General features: G+C 35.2%; 1 protein-coding gene across 11 annotated transcripts in view; it reads left to right on the top strand.

The window, feature by feature from the left end:
- Positions 1-2520, top strand: part of LOC110680453 (voltage-dependent calcium channel type A subunit alpha-1-like) — a 49768-nt gene extending 47248 nt beyond the window's left edge. For 8 of the 11 annotated variants that reach the window (XM_021856254.1, XM_021856256.1, XM_021856247.1 and 5 more), the window contains one exon: positions 502-2520. In XM_021856254.1, the coding sequence (XP_021711946.1) occupies positions 502-646 (145 nt within the window). In that variant the 3' untranslated portion in view covers positions 647-2520. Of the gene's footprint in view, positions 1-491 lie in introns of all 11 variants that reach the window. The other 3 variants (XM_021856253.1, XM_021856255.1, XM_021856250.1) reach the window with 2 other exon arrangements.
- Positions 2521-17486: the final 14966 nt, after the last annotated feature.

Here is a 17486-nt window from a genome sequence, read left to right on the forward strand (position 1 = left end):
ACTGGATTCCTTGAGAATTTGATTAGAATCTTTGCGAATTCAACTAAAATGCATGCAAATTCAACTGGAATCCTTGCGTATTCGTGAACATTTGCTGTGCTGCGAGCTTAGAGTGCGGCGACGATTCTTTTCTGAGAACACAGCTATGAACAGAGAACTTTCTTTGTCGAAGTATTCATTATTGCTCACTTCATATTGTACCTTTCTGGCGTTACGTTCTTCCATATTGATTAGCTGAGAGCTTTATTTGCCAATTTACCATGTTTTGCATTGGTAAATCGAGTGGCAGGTACGCAGATACTTGAGGCCCTGGCATGTCTAGAGGATTTCCTTTACGAAAAGATCCTCGAGCCCACGACCCTCAGCTTGGTCTTCCTAAAAAGCTGCGCGTTTACTGATACGGCTATCTGAGCCCCTGGATTTACTTTATCCAAAAAATAATCATTAACCCTATACAACACAACACCACCCACCCTGGTTCTAAGAGAAAGATCGTTTCAGGGTGGAACCCCTATCGTACGAGCACCTGTACAATCTGGGCCGCACCGGCGGTAGTGCGTTCGGTTCGTCGGCCCTCAACGGATTCAAGCCCAAGGTGGGAATGCACTCAATCTACTCCGAATCGGACGAAGGCGACTGGTGCTAGCACAGGTTTGAGGACGCACAAATCTCCAAAGCCAACAACACCAACGACGCCCTGGGTAAGAACAATAGCGATGATCCGGTAGATGCTGATGATGACAATGGCAACCTAGAAGACAAACTCAATCATCCGTACGCGAAAAAATTCTACAATCACCCTGACGAAGACTACGACGACGACAACGATGACGACCACGATGACAAAAAGGCCTCCAACGAGAGCAGCGAGGGCAATCCTTGGCCAAAGGCTGCGCAATCTAGCGATAATAGTAGTAAGGGTAGTAGTGGTAGCAGTAGCATTGATATTAATGGTAATTTTAGTTTTCGTGAAACACTCGAAAGGATATTCGCATCCATCCTTGTCGAGGGGTGTATTCGGGCACTCGTCACAATCGTCACTGTAGTGAGAGCCGAGCAACCATGTGAAACACCAAAATCTAACGCCATTTTCGTCCGTACAGTAGAGTTGATTGCGAAGCTTAGCATATTTTCTTATACGTAATCTCGATAGCAAGTTGAAATCATTAGGATATTTGTTTGACACGGATTGACAATTAATTTTAGCAAGTACGGTTCAGTTAATTTAGGAAAAGAATTCCTTGAAAATGATCCATCCAAGCAAGGCCACGAGGAAATCTTACACTTAAGCGAAAAGAGCAATATTCATTAGTAGGCAAACAAGTTTCAAGCTAGATTTTTGGAAAGATTTCAGTACGGTTAATTTTGTGTTATTCAGATATTAATCATATTGATTGCAGTTAGCATTCAATTATTTTCAAGCAAGGGGAGAATGTAACAATACAAACGAAATCAATATAGAATAACAAATTTTTCAATCTTTCATAACATAAGTAAATTTTAATAAACAATTCAAACAAATTAAAAAACAAAACGACAAATGAACCACAACTGGTCTAGTTTTACGGAATTGTTGCCGCTTATTCTTATCTAAACAAAGGAAGGGAAAAATAAAACCAGAACTGGTATGGAAGAATGGAAAACAAATGCCCAGGATTGATCGAAGAGAATCCATTTCATGGATAATCACATGACTATAACCTAAAACCACTTTCTAAAACAGTTCGCACTTAGTTATAGGAATTTTCACCTATTTCAAAATTTTCCACCCCATACTTATTCATTCTTGGATCGGACGTAGAATCGTTTCTCATAGCTCTGCTGTTTGATTTAGAAAGCATTTTTTCAATAGAGTAAGATCTTGATTTTCGTCGAAAGTATCCAATCGGGTATTCGGTAAAAGCTGTAAACTAATCGCTTTTGTCAATCGAAAATAGGTTTAAAACTCAATCATGCGTTTAGGAAAGAAATTAAAAAATGTAGAATGGTTCCAGAATGGAAGGAATAACAAAACAGCAACAAACAGAGAAAGAATATAAGCATATTTATAAGTAAACATCAGGTTGTATTAGATCCGTTGAAGAAGGGAATTGAGGAAATTAGTAAGAAAAATGATAGAAGGTTTTCGGTTGCTTTCGATTGCAAACTTTACACGTCTAATTTATGTTGAACATTGTCTATCGTCAAACAGAAGTAATCCGTTTCACATTGTTATACTTGACTGTTCTCTATTTCACGTTATACTTGTTATAGTTAACATACATAGTAATTGAGAAAACTTTTATAAGTACGTTCAAAACTATTGGTTTAGTTTGTTTTGATTGCATTTCTTACACTATATTTCATATGTTCAGTTTCACTTGAAAATGTCATGAAGGAACGCTTTTGGATGTACTGAATAAATCTTTCCGGATCTTGTGTAAGGTGTCATGATTATTTTTCAAGTTACCAAGATGCATTTATGGTTTAAACATGTTATGCTATAACTGAATTCTACATCATTTACCATTGTCCTTTATTGAACATGAATGAAATCAACATCATTAAACAATTAAGTAAACATTTCAATAATAACATATTACATTTCATTTGCGCGCGGAAGTTCAAGATTTTGTTCCAGCGAATTGAATTTACTTGCACGTAGAAGCAAATATATGGATTTTAATAAAATTTACCGAACTATGGATCAATGCATGAGTTCACTATTTGACGTTTGAGCGGTGCCGTATTATTTACGGTACCATGGTAACGAGTGAATCTGGCACCGCTCAAACGTCAAATCGTCAAAAAACAAAGTCATTCGATAAGATGATACATCCAAATGGATTAAAGATTTATTTTGATTTAGTCTTCAAATGAGCTATCATATCATAAATCTCATTCAAGTGAAGCTGAACAAATGAAATCAACTAGATCCTTAACACAGTACATTCATCTCGGAATCGCCAATTAAAAATAAAGCTTTAACTAGTAACAAATAACTAAACAAATTACGTATTCATTCTTTGCACAAACGATAAACTTTAGATTTTAGCGGCAAGCAATGTGTAACACTTAAATCAGTTTAATTCGTCGGAAGTAATTTTGGCACCAAGTGCGTCCATAATCGCTCTAACAAACAGATCGTGCAGTCAACGCAACAACGCAACTAGCCTAGCCTAAACCGGAAAATTTTGATGTTCTATTGTTTGACAAATTCTAGCAGCCAAATTTTAACGGAAACAGAAGCATTTCTTTGCATCTCCGAGCCGATTGGAACGGTGGCACTGATGCGTAGCATAAATTTCAGTACACAAATCGACTCAAATACTGTGAGAGTTACCGTTATTGCACAGCAGTTTAATTTTTTATACATTCAAACCAGAAACCATTAGCAGGTAACAGAGAACAAGTTATATAGCAAAAAAAATGAAACAAAGTGATACATTAAACGGTTAATAAACATAAACAAATCTTTAAGCGCGCATAGATTAATCATTAATCCAGTTGAGCTGTTTAAAATCGCATAATTCCATTCCATAACGGTTCGAGCTAACGTCAGAAGAGGTGAAACTCAAAGTAGTTAAAAAAATTAAATAAATTAAAGGTTTAGCTAATTCATCGCCTGTAAATACTATAGTATTGAAAAAGGATTTTTACATAGGAATGCGAAAAATTTTCTGAATCAAACCAGTTCTTTCACTAACATATTTCCTTCTGTTTTATTTGTATTTTTTTTTTTTGAGTTTCTCTTGTAATTTGTTTTTATAGTATATCCAAAACATCTGCCTTCTTGTAGCGTATGCTAGACGAAAAAATGCCAGCAATCTAATTAATAACAGAAGTAAAGTTCGGAATAACCGACTTTTCTGAGGTCAAACACATACAGTTCAATCTCTTGGACAAGAGCGATGTACATTTTTATCTCTTCTCCGTTCCACACATTACTAGTATTTAAATTTGTAATTTAGAAACTCACCTCGCTGTCCAAAGAAAACCCCATTCGAACAATTCTTTCCGCTAGACTCGTCATGTGACAACTACACACGTTAAGTGAACGAAAAACGATGAAAATACCAAAACTGCCACTAATCTTACTTTTACAAACAATTCAAACCACAGGAGATGAAATATTACAGCCGGCACAATCCGTTGTTGGTTTGGAAAAAGGAAATTTATGCGATTCAGATTGAGCGAGAAAAGCACAGTTGCACATAAAGTTGTTTCAAAACTTATATCAAACTGAAAAAAATATCACGATACACAAAATTTATCTATTATTTACACAACAGAAGTGAAGATCTTCAACCAAGTACTCCCAAATTTACCCAATTTCACACATACTAATGAATGGACCCAATAAAAGTCAAATATGCGAACATTGTAATCATTTTTACAAGGCATTGAACCAATACAATGAATCGAAAAACACTCAAGCCATACAATTAATGCGATTTATAGCCGATTGGTCCCGAATCAAATCGATTGAACGTCAGCAAATAAATTTCCCTTGATTTATGTAGGTACACCTTTCATTGTACATCCAAAATCGAGCTTTGGGCGAAAGATAAGCAAATTGATTGAACGGCCATTGATCACAATCCTAAACGAAGAAAATCAGATAAGAGAGCGTAGTAATACCGATGAAAATTGTGTAATCGAAATCGTATGAAGAGTAGTATTTCTTGCACATTTGTACATTTTCCACTATTTTATATTTCGCAGTGTACATTCGAATCAGAAGCAGAAGAAACAAGAACAAACACATAAAATCAAGTTACATTCCGAGCAAAATAAAGCGTAAAAAAATTACTCGTTTTTTATTAGTCGCTTGAAAGAACGTCCTATTGTACTCCACTCTTCCCTACATTGGTGCAACATATTACTTGTGCGACAAACATACATGCCTTGTAGCCCTACAGTGCGACACTACTGAAGCTCTGAAACAATACATTTCATGCCGCATATCACAACGATCACAGCGCGCATGCGCTGCATCTGTCACAACAATCAAGCAAACAGGGGAAAGTGGTTCAAGATGCCACTCTTTCTTTCCCACTGCCTTGTTCGACTATATAAAAGTCAGAATGGTGTTCCCAAAAAATGCAAAGTTGTTGCAAATTGGCTAAATTATTCAAAATCACAATAATTTTTTTTTTTGATTGAAAATCAATGGTTTGGTGATAGTTTTTCTATAGTTTCAGTTTGACCAAGGACGAAATAAAGACCTCCATGTTCCTCGCAGTTGCCCAAAGTTATATGGCACATAAGGTAATAAAGCAAAATGTAGAAGGCTATGAAATGTGTACTGCGATCTGTCAAACTTGGGTACCTTTTGCAGTACCAAGGGGCTAAATGCAGTACTAGAAGTGGTACCAAATCTTAACCCGACTACTAAGTCTTTATTCGTCTCTGGTTTGACTCTGCGGTCACTTATTTCGATATTTGATGAGACAAATGAGCGTATAAGGCTTTCTGACGTTTAAACACCTTTGTCTTTCCTACACACGCTCGCATATGAATTTTTTTATATGGAAACCGTTTCCGTATGAAAACAACAAATAAAAAATCCCGTTTGACCTTGTTGCTGGAAAGAGAGGGGTGCGAGAGCCTAATTACTTAATTCCAATTATTATTGAACTAATCGTATCAACTCGATTTAGCTAGCGTGCATTGAAAATCGGTGGATCACCTGTGCTACCATCGGCAAAAAGAAGGCTTAGGTGTTGGATTTGCCTCGTATTCCCTCACGGGACTTGAAAGGGAGAGGACAGCTGGTTATGATAGGCCTTTTCACGAGACGTTTCAAATCAGCTGATCAGGAAGCACTTCTATGGGAATGACAGTCCCGTCTATGCATAACACTGGTTAATGAATAACAGTTTGTTCAGCTGAATTATGCTTGAAAATCATGTGTTCAACTCTTATTCCGCAAAAACTTTTATTTTGGAGGTGCTTCACCGATGTAAACAAATGACAACACGAATCTGTCACATGAAAAATCCAATTGTAAACCCAAATTGACCAAAATTCAAATGAATGGTATCCATGGGTTCCACGATGATGTCCCATTTCAAAACGTTGGGTACAATAATTAAGTTGAGCATTAACAAATTGATATATATTGGATTTTTTGAAATTTATGTTCTTTTTCATATTGAATGAAATGTGAACATAATATTGAACAAGATTTTGTTTATCTTAATAAGAAAATAAGAAAACATGCAACTGTCAGTGAGCTGTCTCTTCTATTATAGTGAGTTTTGATTTCATGCTATCAGATGTCACAGTGCGAAAATATTCAATCACTGTTAACCCAAGTAACATTAGTAGCTGAATAACTGTTTATTCAGCCAAAGTATGCTTGAGAGTGATTTGTTCAACTCTTATTCAACGAAAATGTTTGTTGGGAAAGTATTTCAGTAAATATGCTTTGCTTGTACAATCACAGGTTCATGTCAAAGGAACATCTCAGAATTACGCTGATACTTTATTACGGTCAAATATATTATCAGCCCTGGATTCAAATGTGGAACAAAACACTCATGTCGCTTGATTAGAGAAGCATTACGAAACTTCAATTTTTGTTTGACGCATTCAATTCATACATAATCATTAAGGAAAAGGTTGTCAGTATTTAAAAATCGCTCCAGCAATTACGTTTTCAACGAAAAAACAAGTGTTTTATTATGCTTCATTTCTTCAGACGAATAGAGACATAGTACTCGGGTTCAGATTGGAAGATGTACCACCGCGGTGTACAATATCAAGTAGGTGATATATTCCGGAAACTGACAGCTATTTTACGACGTCATTCCCATCCAACTCGAACAAATGTAAGATGATAAAATGATTTAGTGGTCCGGATGGCACATGGAACGATAGGAGTGACATCATCTATTGACAATCAAAATACAGTGGGGATTCGCTCGTTGGGGGTCCGCTACATGGAAAGGCTTGATAATTCTCCTCAACATCATCAGAGTTCGATGACATACTCTAGAGCAGCGTGCTGCCAGTGCCTCTTTGCGAGGGAGCCAAAAAATGCTAAGCAGCGAGGCAACGAAAAATGAGCGAGGAAGATGCAGCACAAAAAAAAACCGAGTTAAATTCCATCAAAAAAGGGGTGCTCTCACAACTCCCCGAGGACTGTCTGTTCGGGCGGCAGACTCGAGAGTTCGTTTGAAGTGTGAGTGATGGTGAGCATCGCAACGAGAGAGAGAGTGTCTGAAAAAATCCTCGCATTTTTCTGCACTCCCACTCGAATCGCTTGAGGATCTGTGTTGAAAATTTTGAGTTTATTTTTTTCTCCTCAGAAAAACGGCAAAATCGCCTCCTCTTTGCCTCGCAGAGGAGTTTGTATCAAGCCTGCATGGAATGACTCGATGGTTGGATGTTCGCTGGTTGGAAATAGTAATCCTTTATGAGAGAGATTTGCGGAAGTTGACATATCTGTCAAAGTGTGAGCCAATCGAGCAGCGAGAGCTGTCAAAGTGTGAGCCAAACGAACATGCGTAATGTTTGTTTTGAACTTTTCTTGAAGAGTAATGTAATCCGCTTGAAATTATTTCGGTAACAGTAACTTTGCATGAAGCAAAATATGAAATATTTTTCTTTTTTAAATTTTTGTCAATGCGATTTTTATTTGTTGATTTTTTTTTGGATATGTAGCTCAAAGATCTATAACGAAACAAAATACACTTTTAGCAATGAGGAAGCCATGTCCGTGTTACAATATTATTCTCGACGCCTGTAGTATGGACCTATGCACGGGTTCACTATTTGACGTTTTAGCGGTGCCGTGTTATTTTGGTGACCATGGAAACTAGTGAATTCGGCACCGCTCAAACGTCAAATTAGTGAACTCGTGCATCGGTCCATTGTGATGATGTATGAATTAAGAGTAGGCCATGCGGGAGAGCGATGACAGGAGGAAGAGTAAATAAACCATTGTGATTCTATATTCCAGAACCTAAAGCTGTATTTTCACTCTGCTACATTGGCGACGAGTGTTGGTTCGGATCTCATTATACCTTCAGTTCAAGGTTTGGAGGATTCGTGTGCAAGTGTCTTGAAAATGATCATCTGTCCCCCGAACGGGAGCGAACCGGAAGAAAACCAAGGATCAGGTCGGAATAATATATGAAGAACAAGAAGAACAAGGTCCTGTTTATTACTTTTGGTGACCAGAGCGTATTCGAAACTGTAGGTAGCCTATATATTATTTAATCCGCGATGATTGGTTTTGGTTGACGATATGAGGAATTTGATAGTTGACGGTGTGTCGAGTAGAGACAGACAAGCTGTTCTAATTACGAGAGTGCATCGCGGGTGATCCACGCACAAAAGTGCATCAATTCTTTAAAAAAAATCATTAAACTATTTTGAGAACTATTTGTTTCTCATAAATATAAATCAATGTTGGATTACACATTACACATCAGTTTCAATGTGGTGAGAATTTTCGATTTTATCGCTATCATGATGTAATCTCATATATATTGATATATTTATAAACGCAAGTAACTAATTGTAATTTTCACCTTTGAAAAAATGAGGAAAAAAACCATAATTTTAAAAAATTGTTTAGTTCTTTTTAAGAAGATTGAAATGAGATTACCTCATTGATTGCTTCCTATTTCTGGAAAAAAATGAGGAATAAATACAACATTGTTTAAAATTGTAGAAAAAAAAAACTAAATCATAATTGTACAAGTCTACTAAAAACAAACGTATGGGTTATTTTTCAGGTGTTGAAATGCGGAAAATAAAATATTAAAGTCGAATTTTAAGAAATAAGGCTTAAAATAATGTGTAATATCCATTTATGAAGGGTTCCCAACATAAGATATTAAAAGTGGTCATCATTATATCGGAAAACTGTACTGGATCAGTTTGATCAATAGTTAGGAATACGATTCCTGGGCATTAGGTAAATTAAGATTAATATATTGGCTTAATACCGTGCTTGAAAAATCCTAATTATAATATATTCCACATAATTTGGCCAACCCATGTGTTGGCAATCTTCTCATTCAATAATTATGTACGCACTATAAGAATAAGAATAAGATTTTGGCTGATTGAATATGAATAGGGCTATTTGTTTTGTATCTTTTATGTATTTTGTGATTGGAGTTTTGCCAAACATGATATTTCTGAATCAATAAATTTATGTGAGGTATTATACAATTTTAGATGCATGATTCGTATCATAAGTTGATATTATAATTAATTTGTCGCATTTTTTAAAGTAGAAGATGTCAACGGTATATTTTGTTTTGAAATCATTATTTGAACTTGATTTAGTTGATGTTGTTACTTAATAGTGTACAATGCTATGAAAATTCAGAAATGAATAAATAAATACAGATTGGTATTCAATGAACAAAACAAAATGAACACACATTTTACGTTAAAAAAAATCCAAACAATATGGTTGTTTAACCTGATTTATTTGTAAGGATAAAATAACTGACCCTTATAAAAGATACCTCCTTGTAAAGATGTGGTTTAACTATGTTCTATTCCTAATTATTATGGTATTTGTATGATCCGATAATAGATTGCATAAAATAAATGAATTGGAGCAAGAGATTAACTTTAAAAAAAATGACCACTGAAATGTTGAACTAAACTGAAAATATGAAAATTGATAACATTGAGATGTATACTATTAGCTTTACCTTGAAATTGATATGAAACAACAATAATTCGAAAGGTTAAAGTTCGCGGGTACAAAACAAAGCCATGCTGAAGGTGTCTCAGTTTGATTTCTGGTCAGTACAGGATCTTTTTTATAAAGGAAATTTACTTAACGTCCCTGGACATAGAGTATCGTCGTACCTGCCATGCAGATGCAACTTTAGAAAAGAAAGCTCTCAGTTAATAGCTGAAGAAGTGCTCATTGAACACTGAAGCTGAGATTCAGACTTTGTTCGAGTGAGGCCGTAATGCCAAGAAGAAGAACGATTATCTAGTAGTTCCGGACCTCAAATACATAAAAATCTTGGATAAACAGGGAGGTGAGAAAAAGAAACATTCGGGCCATTTCTAGAATGAAATGAAGGAATATACATAATGAACAATCTAGTTTCAGTTTCCTGATGATTAGTAGAGAGTAAAGGAAATACTTCAAGTAATTCCGGTCTACTTCTCCATAAGAAACGAAGAGGATAGAAAACCTGGTCCGTTTCTGTAGCAAGAACGAAGGGAGATTGTGAAAATTCAGCCCATTTCTGAAAAGAAATGAAGGAATAACACAAATCGTCCGGTCCGCTCTTAGCCAATATGAAGAGAGTAAAGAGAACAATTAATGATTCTGGTCTACTTCTCCATAAGAAACGAAGAGGATAGAAAACCTGGTCCGTTTCTGTAACAAGAACGAAGGGAAATTGTGAAAATTCGGCCCATTTCTGGAAAGAAATGAAGGAATAACACAAATCTTCCGGTCCGCTCTTAGTCAGTTTTTAGAGAATATAGAGAACACAATGAGTGATTCTGGTCTACTTCTCCGTAAGAAATGTAGAGGATGAAATATTCCTAGCCTATTTCTGGAAAAAAGAACGTAGGGATGTCGTGGAATTTCGGACCTGTTCAAAAGATGACAGTAGGAATAAAAACGCATCATCCGGTCCGTTTCTTGAAAAATGTTAGAAAACCATATGAAACATGAAAAACCGAAACAATCCATTAACTTGTTCTATAAAAAAAGGTTTCTGAATACAATAGGAAAGACCAGATGTAGGAGATTCGTCTCAGTCCTTCTGGCAGTTCAGTACACCCAAGATGAAGGGAAATGCAAAGGAAGCAAAACGATTCAGTTTGCAATCGAAAAGTCCAGATGTAGTAAATATAACACTTTATGTTTCTCACAGATAAGACTATTAAGAAATAAATGTGATTCATAGTTGGTTTAATTATGTTATAGAAAAATTGTGTTCTCAAGTGGTAATGAGACTCAAAAGATACTATTTCTCATAAAATTACTTGACATCCATTTTTTTAATTTTATGACCATTCATCGTAGTTTCCAAAAAGGAATAGAAGTACTGACGGTGGCGGTGATCGTCTTTTACATGATATAACGTTCAAAAATGAAGAACGGACAAGAAAGAACCAAATTTAATGTAGAAGCAGGAGCTTGATCAGTAATGGTTGTAGGAAAAACGTAAGGTACATAATTTAAAAATAAAAAGGGAGAAAGCAGTTACTAAATGAAGCTAAGTATACTGTCCGTTTCCGACATATTAATAATAAAATACTAATATTTGAATTCCATCAATGTATAGATGATTCAAAAGATCGTGTGGTAAAAATGAAATAATTCCAATATCACTGACGTCAATATTACAAGGAAACACCCAAAGATGACGTGCTTAAAACTTTCTGGCAGAGAGATCAACCGTTCGTACTATGAAGCATTCGCAATGAGAATCTTGATATGATTCAACACATATTCCAGAATAGGTTATTTAACTTGCCCACTAGTTTATGAATTGTATTGTATTAATTTTAATTTATGGAAAAAAGGAGAGATGTAGTATTGTGTTGATGTATGAATTAAGAGTAGGCCATGCGGGAGAGCGATGACAGGAGGAAGAGTAAATAAACCATTGTGATTCTATATTCCAGAACCTAAAGCTGTATTTTCACTCTGCTACAACGCCGAGCAAAATCAGCACTGCTGGTCTGTTGCCAAATCATTCCATTATACTTCCGCTTATCTCTCTATAAAGGATCACTAGTTGGAAAAAGTTCCAACTAAAAAGCACTCGAATGTCAAGAGAAGATGTCAAACTGACTTTGACGTCTGAGTACTGTCGCATTGAAGTCTCCATATATAGAATAAATGTGTATGTATATGGGAGTTTCATGACGATTTGCTCTCCAGAAACGTTAGTCTGGAGCATTTTCACCAGCTGTCAGTCATTCCAACTAACGGGTCGGATTCGCTAGATGGAAGGCAGTCGTGTTCCAACCAGCGAATCCCCGCTGTAGATGTTTGCACCAGTACAGTACCTACTTTGATAATTTTGTATGCCATGGGTACCACTTCCAGTACTACATTAGTACTACATTTGGTCCCTTGGTATTGAAAGAGGTGCTTTTTAGTTGGAATATTTTCCAACCAGCGAACATCCAACCATGGAGTCATTCCATGTAACGGGCCCCCAACGAGCGAATCCCCACTGTATCCAAGTATGGCAGATCGCAGTACACTTCTCACGGCATTTTAGATTTTACTCTATTATCTCATGTGCCAAACAATTTTGGACAACTGTAAGGAACATGGAGGTTTTTATTTAGATTTAGACTCTATGACATATTCAAGATTCTTCTTGCATCTTTATATCTAAACTGCTATCTGTACTACTCCTACCTACATTTTAAATTTTTGCCTCTTGCTAATCTGTTTGTCTTGATAGATTATAATTTGTGGCTCATAAATGGCATGGTATAATTTCGAAAAATTAAAAATATGTGAGCTTATGTGCTTACATCACAGCTATATTTATTTTGTGCCGTTCGGAAAAAAAGATTATTGAAAATGCGAAATTAATTCATTAGATCACTCGAAAATTGACCCCGAATCAGCATGAAAGGTAACTTTGAAAGCCATAAGACCGGTCCAAATGTTGAATTCATTTGTAAACCAGGTCTCAAATAAGGCTGTTTAAAAAAAATTTCTTTTATGTCCAAGACCACTTCAAAAATACGATGGGAGATAAAAATAAGTAAGAAACAAAAATAAAATAAAAATATTTTGTGTTTTTATTATTAACGTAAATTGTTGAACTTTTTTCCATCGTACTCTAAATCGTCATTTTACCCGGTTTTTTCATTTAAACATTTAAAAAATATCTAACTAGTTAATAAGTGCTTTGTATCTAACTAGTTAAAAAGTGCTTTATATCATTTAAACTGCATTCAGCTTCAACATAAAAGTATATACTGCTTCGCGTTGAAAAATGAGATAACCAACGTGCGAAGTTTGATTTTTGACCAACTTCGCCGCGTCGCAGCTCGGTTCTCTATAGTGCCCATAATGCACACGGTGGACGGCATACATGGCGCGCTATTGCAAATGACTAGCAACGCGTCGAAGTTGGTCAAAAATCGAACTTCGCACGTTGGTTCACCCGTTTTTAGTCGCGAAGCAGTATAATAGATTGAACAGCACGTAAAACTATCATGCATTAGGTTGATATATTAAGAATGGTTGATTCAATCTCATGGTTCGTGAATCTTTTTTGTTCATGAGCATGAGCATAGATGACCGTACAATTTATAGTTGCTACTCCGTGATTGACCAGAACAATCGTAATAGACCATTTCCGTGTTTTTTTTTTAATGGTTCATATGCTTTCTATTAATTTACTGAACAAACTTTCCCAAGGAACCCATATGTTTTGAAGACTCTAACTATTGAAAAACAATGAAAAACTGGCGGCACGACAGTACACCGCACGGTTCCCTACAATTTATTTCTCTCCGATTCTTATCGGACCCCTTTTTCTCCTATGATTTTTGTCTCCACGTTGTGGTGAATATTTGATCAGCTGTTTCTAATCAATCATGACTAGGGTTGTCGCAAAATCTCAATTAATCGATTAGTTGATAATCGATTACAGTCCAAGAATATCGATTATCGATAACGATTAATCGACTAGTATTTTTCGATTAATCGAATAAATCAACATTTTTTCTGTAAATATGAGTTCTTACTGCTATAAGGTACACCGGAGTAGGCTGAAACGGGTGGGGCAAAATGAAATACTAAGTTTTAAACATGATGACAATAAGTGTTAGCAGGTTTTTCGTTCCTTAAAGTTGGTTTCATTTGTTAGCACAATGTTTCTGTAGTGAAATTTTAAATTATTACGAAATTTTACATTTCATGTAAACCTAGCCCCAAGATGCCCGAAATTTAATTGAAAAACAGTTTTAAAAATAGCTCCTAATAGATAAATTCTTGTGAATTCGGATGGACATGCACGATAAAATTCTTTTAAAATTTTCGAAGCATGAAGCTGAGGTTCATGGCTTAGTAAATTGTTTCTTCAAGTTATTTGTTTTGAATAAAGATGAATTTAAGTATGTTATTAGTATTTTATTTAGTATATTAGTATTTCGTTGAACCAATGGCCTACACTCATAATTTTGAAGCTTATCCTTTTCTTCTTTTCTTTCCCATTCTTCATGATTTCCATTATGAAAATGAAAAAAAAAATAGAATTGACCCATTTATGCAGAACATACATGAACGAGAATAATAAGATCGAACTTCCATTGAAGTTTGTGATATTTTTATTCATGGTAAATTGTAGGGAATAACTTAAAGAATTTGTAAAACAATTCGTATTTATCAGAACCACTAAAAATGTTTACGGAACTGTTACAAAATTCTAAGGATATTTTGAAATGAGTTTCTACACGATTTTCGAATGAATTTTTAATTCGTTCTTCAAGAAATTTTAATATCTAATATCTTAATACCGATATTCAGTTTTCTCAGGTAAGCTCTGTTTAGGTTACTTCAGAGTTTTCTACCTTCTGAATATTTGTTTCACAATTCTGCAAGGAGGAGAACGGTAAAGATAAATAGAATTTTTACTATTAATCTATGCGTTTGCTTTTTTTTTTACATTATAACCTAGCTATTCCGACATACTGCATGTTTATGGGCGTTTATTCTACAAATTATTACACACAATTTCCTAACGTTATCTTTAAAGTTTATGGAATATCTCCTCGCATGCGTCTGAGTTCTGGACAAATGCATCAGTGAAAAAAAATACAAATCCGTTGACCCGCTCTCATGTCAACTCTTGACTAGGACTGGTATACTGCCCAGAACTGCATATTTGTCACTTTCGACATTTTTGACAACTTCGAGTTAATACCGTGGAGAGTCATCAAACGATAAACACTTACGATCAACTTACTGAAATCTGTGAGATTGTTCTAGAAAATTCGATAAAAAATACCAATTTGTTTGCTAGTTGTAATCGCATAACAGTCACATTGAGATTATACATGGGCCTCGTAATGTTGTAGCAATGAAATTTCTATCAGAATTATTTTCTGACTATTCTTCCAATATGCAATAATGTCTAAACAATTTAAAAAAAATTACTTTCCTCCCATACTACCATAAAATACAGTTAAATATGCAGTTATGGGCAGTTAGGACTGGAACTTTTAAGTTCTTTCCTGAAAAAAGACACCAAACTGGAACCAGGAAAAAAAAACAATGAGACACAAACAAAAGTTAAGAAAACAAAGAGAAACTTAGCAGGAAATAGAGGATATAAGATCGATGTATAAGAATAAGAAGAAGAAGACAAAGAAGAAGAAGAAGAGATCGATTAATCATAAAACCTGACCAGAATTTTCTATGAAGTTTTTTTTAGATTATTTTTTTATTATTTTCTCGCGACATTACCATAAGTGTTACTTTTCGTATTAATGTATGCATTATGTCATGATTTTCACTAGGAATTTCATCTGAATATAATTAAAATTTCCCAGTCTATTTTCTAAGTTGTCACCAGAGAAACGTCAAGGATGTTTTTCAGAAATTATTAGAATATGAAAAACTGAATTTAGTACTATACCATTTAATTCCACTAGCGTTTGTATCCTTTGACAGATACGCGTATTTCGACCTCAACTGTAAGGCCGTCTTCAGTGTCATGTACTAGACTCGACTGGAAATTGTTGGATTATTTTCCGAAATAAATCTGGGGGTAAATTCTAAAGAGAATTTTAATGACGAAAGCTAGACACACGGAAAATAGTCACATTTAATGGTACGAGGCGACCTTAACATGACATATGTAAACACAGCTTTGAGATTTTTTTTTGTTATGCATAACAAATATTAATTGTTTCCCTGTGTGCGACGCTTCGTATTGGTATACTAATTCGCTTTGAATTATTTGGAAAAAATATACAACATTTTGATGTGCACATTTTTTTTTATTTAACAAAAATCGTAGCTAGACGGTAGTTTAAAAATAAATTTCTTGATACTTTTGACCCGTGAAAATGTCCAGGGAAAACTGCTGGAAACATTTTCAAGGAAAATTCCTGAAGAAATGTTGGATAAACTTCTAGAATTTAATCCTTTAAGAATTCATTGAAAAAATTTAATAAAAAAAAAGGCAGAATTCTTGGAGTAAGACCTGGATATTTCCCCTTTTCCTCAGGAAACCTGGATATTTTTTTTTTTGTTGGTCCTTTGTTAAGGTTATGTATTAAACAAAAGGTTATGTATTAAACAAAAAATTTACATCATGCATTGAGGGCGAAAATGGCCATTGGCTTTGAAACAATTGCAGCAGGAATTCTACCAGAGACTCTTTTAGGAATTCCACCAGGGATGCTACCGACAGGATTTTTTTAGGGATTTCTCCCGTAATTTCACCATCATTCATGTTTCCAAAGATTCCTCCATGCATTTGTCCCAGATATTTTCCTCACGGAATTCCCTTGAAAAAATTCTCACAAGGATTCTTTCAGGGAGTTCTTTAGAAAATTTCATGAGATTCTTCCAGCAAAACTACCAAGGAGTCCACATGAAACCCCTCCAGAGATGCCTTCATGAATACTTCAAGAAATTTTGCTTCAGAAATTCTCAGTAGATTATTTCAGTTTTTTCCTTCGCGATTTTTTTTTTAATTTTTTTTGCCAAAGATTCCCCTAGGCATTTTGTGTCAGAGGTTTCTTAACCCCAATAGGAGCAGCTTCAATATTTTGCCATGAAGAAATATTGAAATCGCTATAACTTTTTTTTGTTTCTCAATAGGGAAGGTGTACCGGTATTCGCCATGTACCAGTTATTCGCCACCCCGGATTATATACTGTTTTATGATATATATGGTTGCCAATTGTATAGTGCTCGCTAAATTGCTTTAAGATGAAACGGAAACATTCTTGGAAACCGCAAAATTTTCTCAGAAAATAATAGAAAAAAATCATTATCCTTAAAATTATTGCTCCTTTGCACCTATTTGCCATGGTGTTCCTGATTCGCCACCCTCCATAAGAAATCAACGTAGGTGGCGAATTCAGGAACCGAAATTAAAATCGTGGCGAATACTGGTGCAAGTGGTCCAGTATTCGCCACCCTCATTTTTAATACAAAAATAAAGTCTCTGATAAGTTTTTATATTTTCTCTGCTGAGCATGGATTGAAAGCTTTCGTTTGATGTATTGACAATAACCAACGTTTGATTTATTTATAAACAATATTTTTCCTTAGGGTGGCCAAAACTGGTACACTTCCCGTATATTTGCACCACCACAAGTTCTCAAAAATCTCTTCTTTTTTAATAATCTGTATTTGTTTTGATCATTGGTCATCTGGATCCGGAGATATTCCAAAATTCTTTGGGGGACCGACGCGTAGCCAATGACCCACGTTATATCTCAAGTTACAGATTTTTCTCATGTTCTATTATTGGCTTTTCAAAAAATCATGCAAGCGTTTTGATTCATAT

Source organism: Aedes aegypti, unplaced genomic scaffold (assembly GCF_002204515.2).
Source record: "Aedes aegypti strain LVP_AGWG unplaced genomic scaffold, AaegL5.0 Primary Assembly AGWG_AaegL5_hic_scaff_1418_PBJ_arrow, whole genome shotgun sequence".
Classification (NCBI taxonomy): Eukaryota; Metazoa; Arthropoda; class Insecta; order Diptera; family Culicidae; genus Aedes; species Aedes aegypti.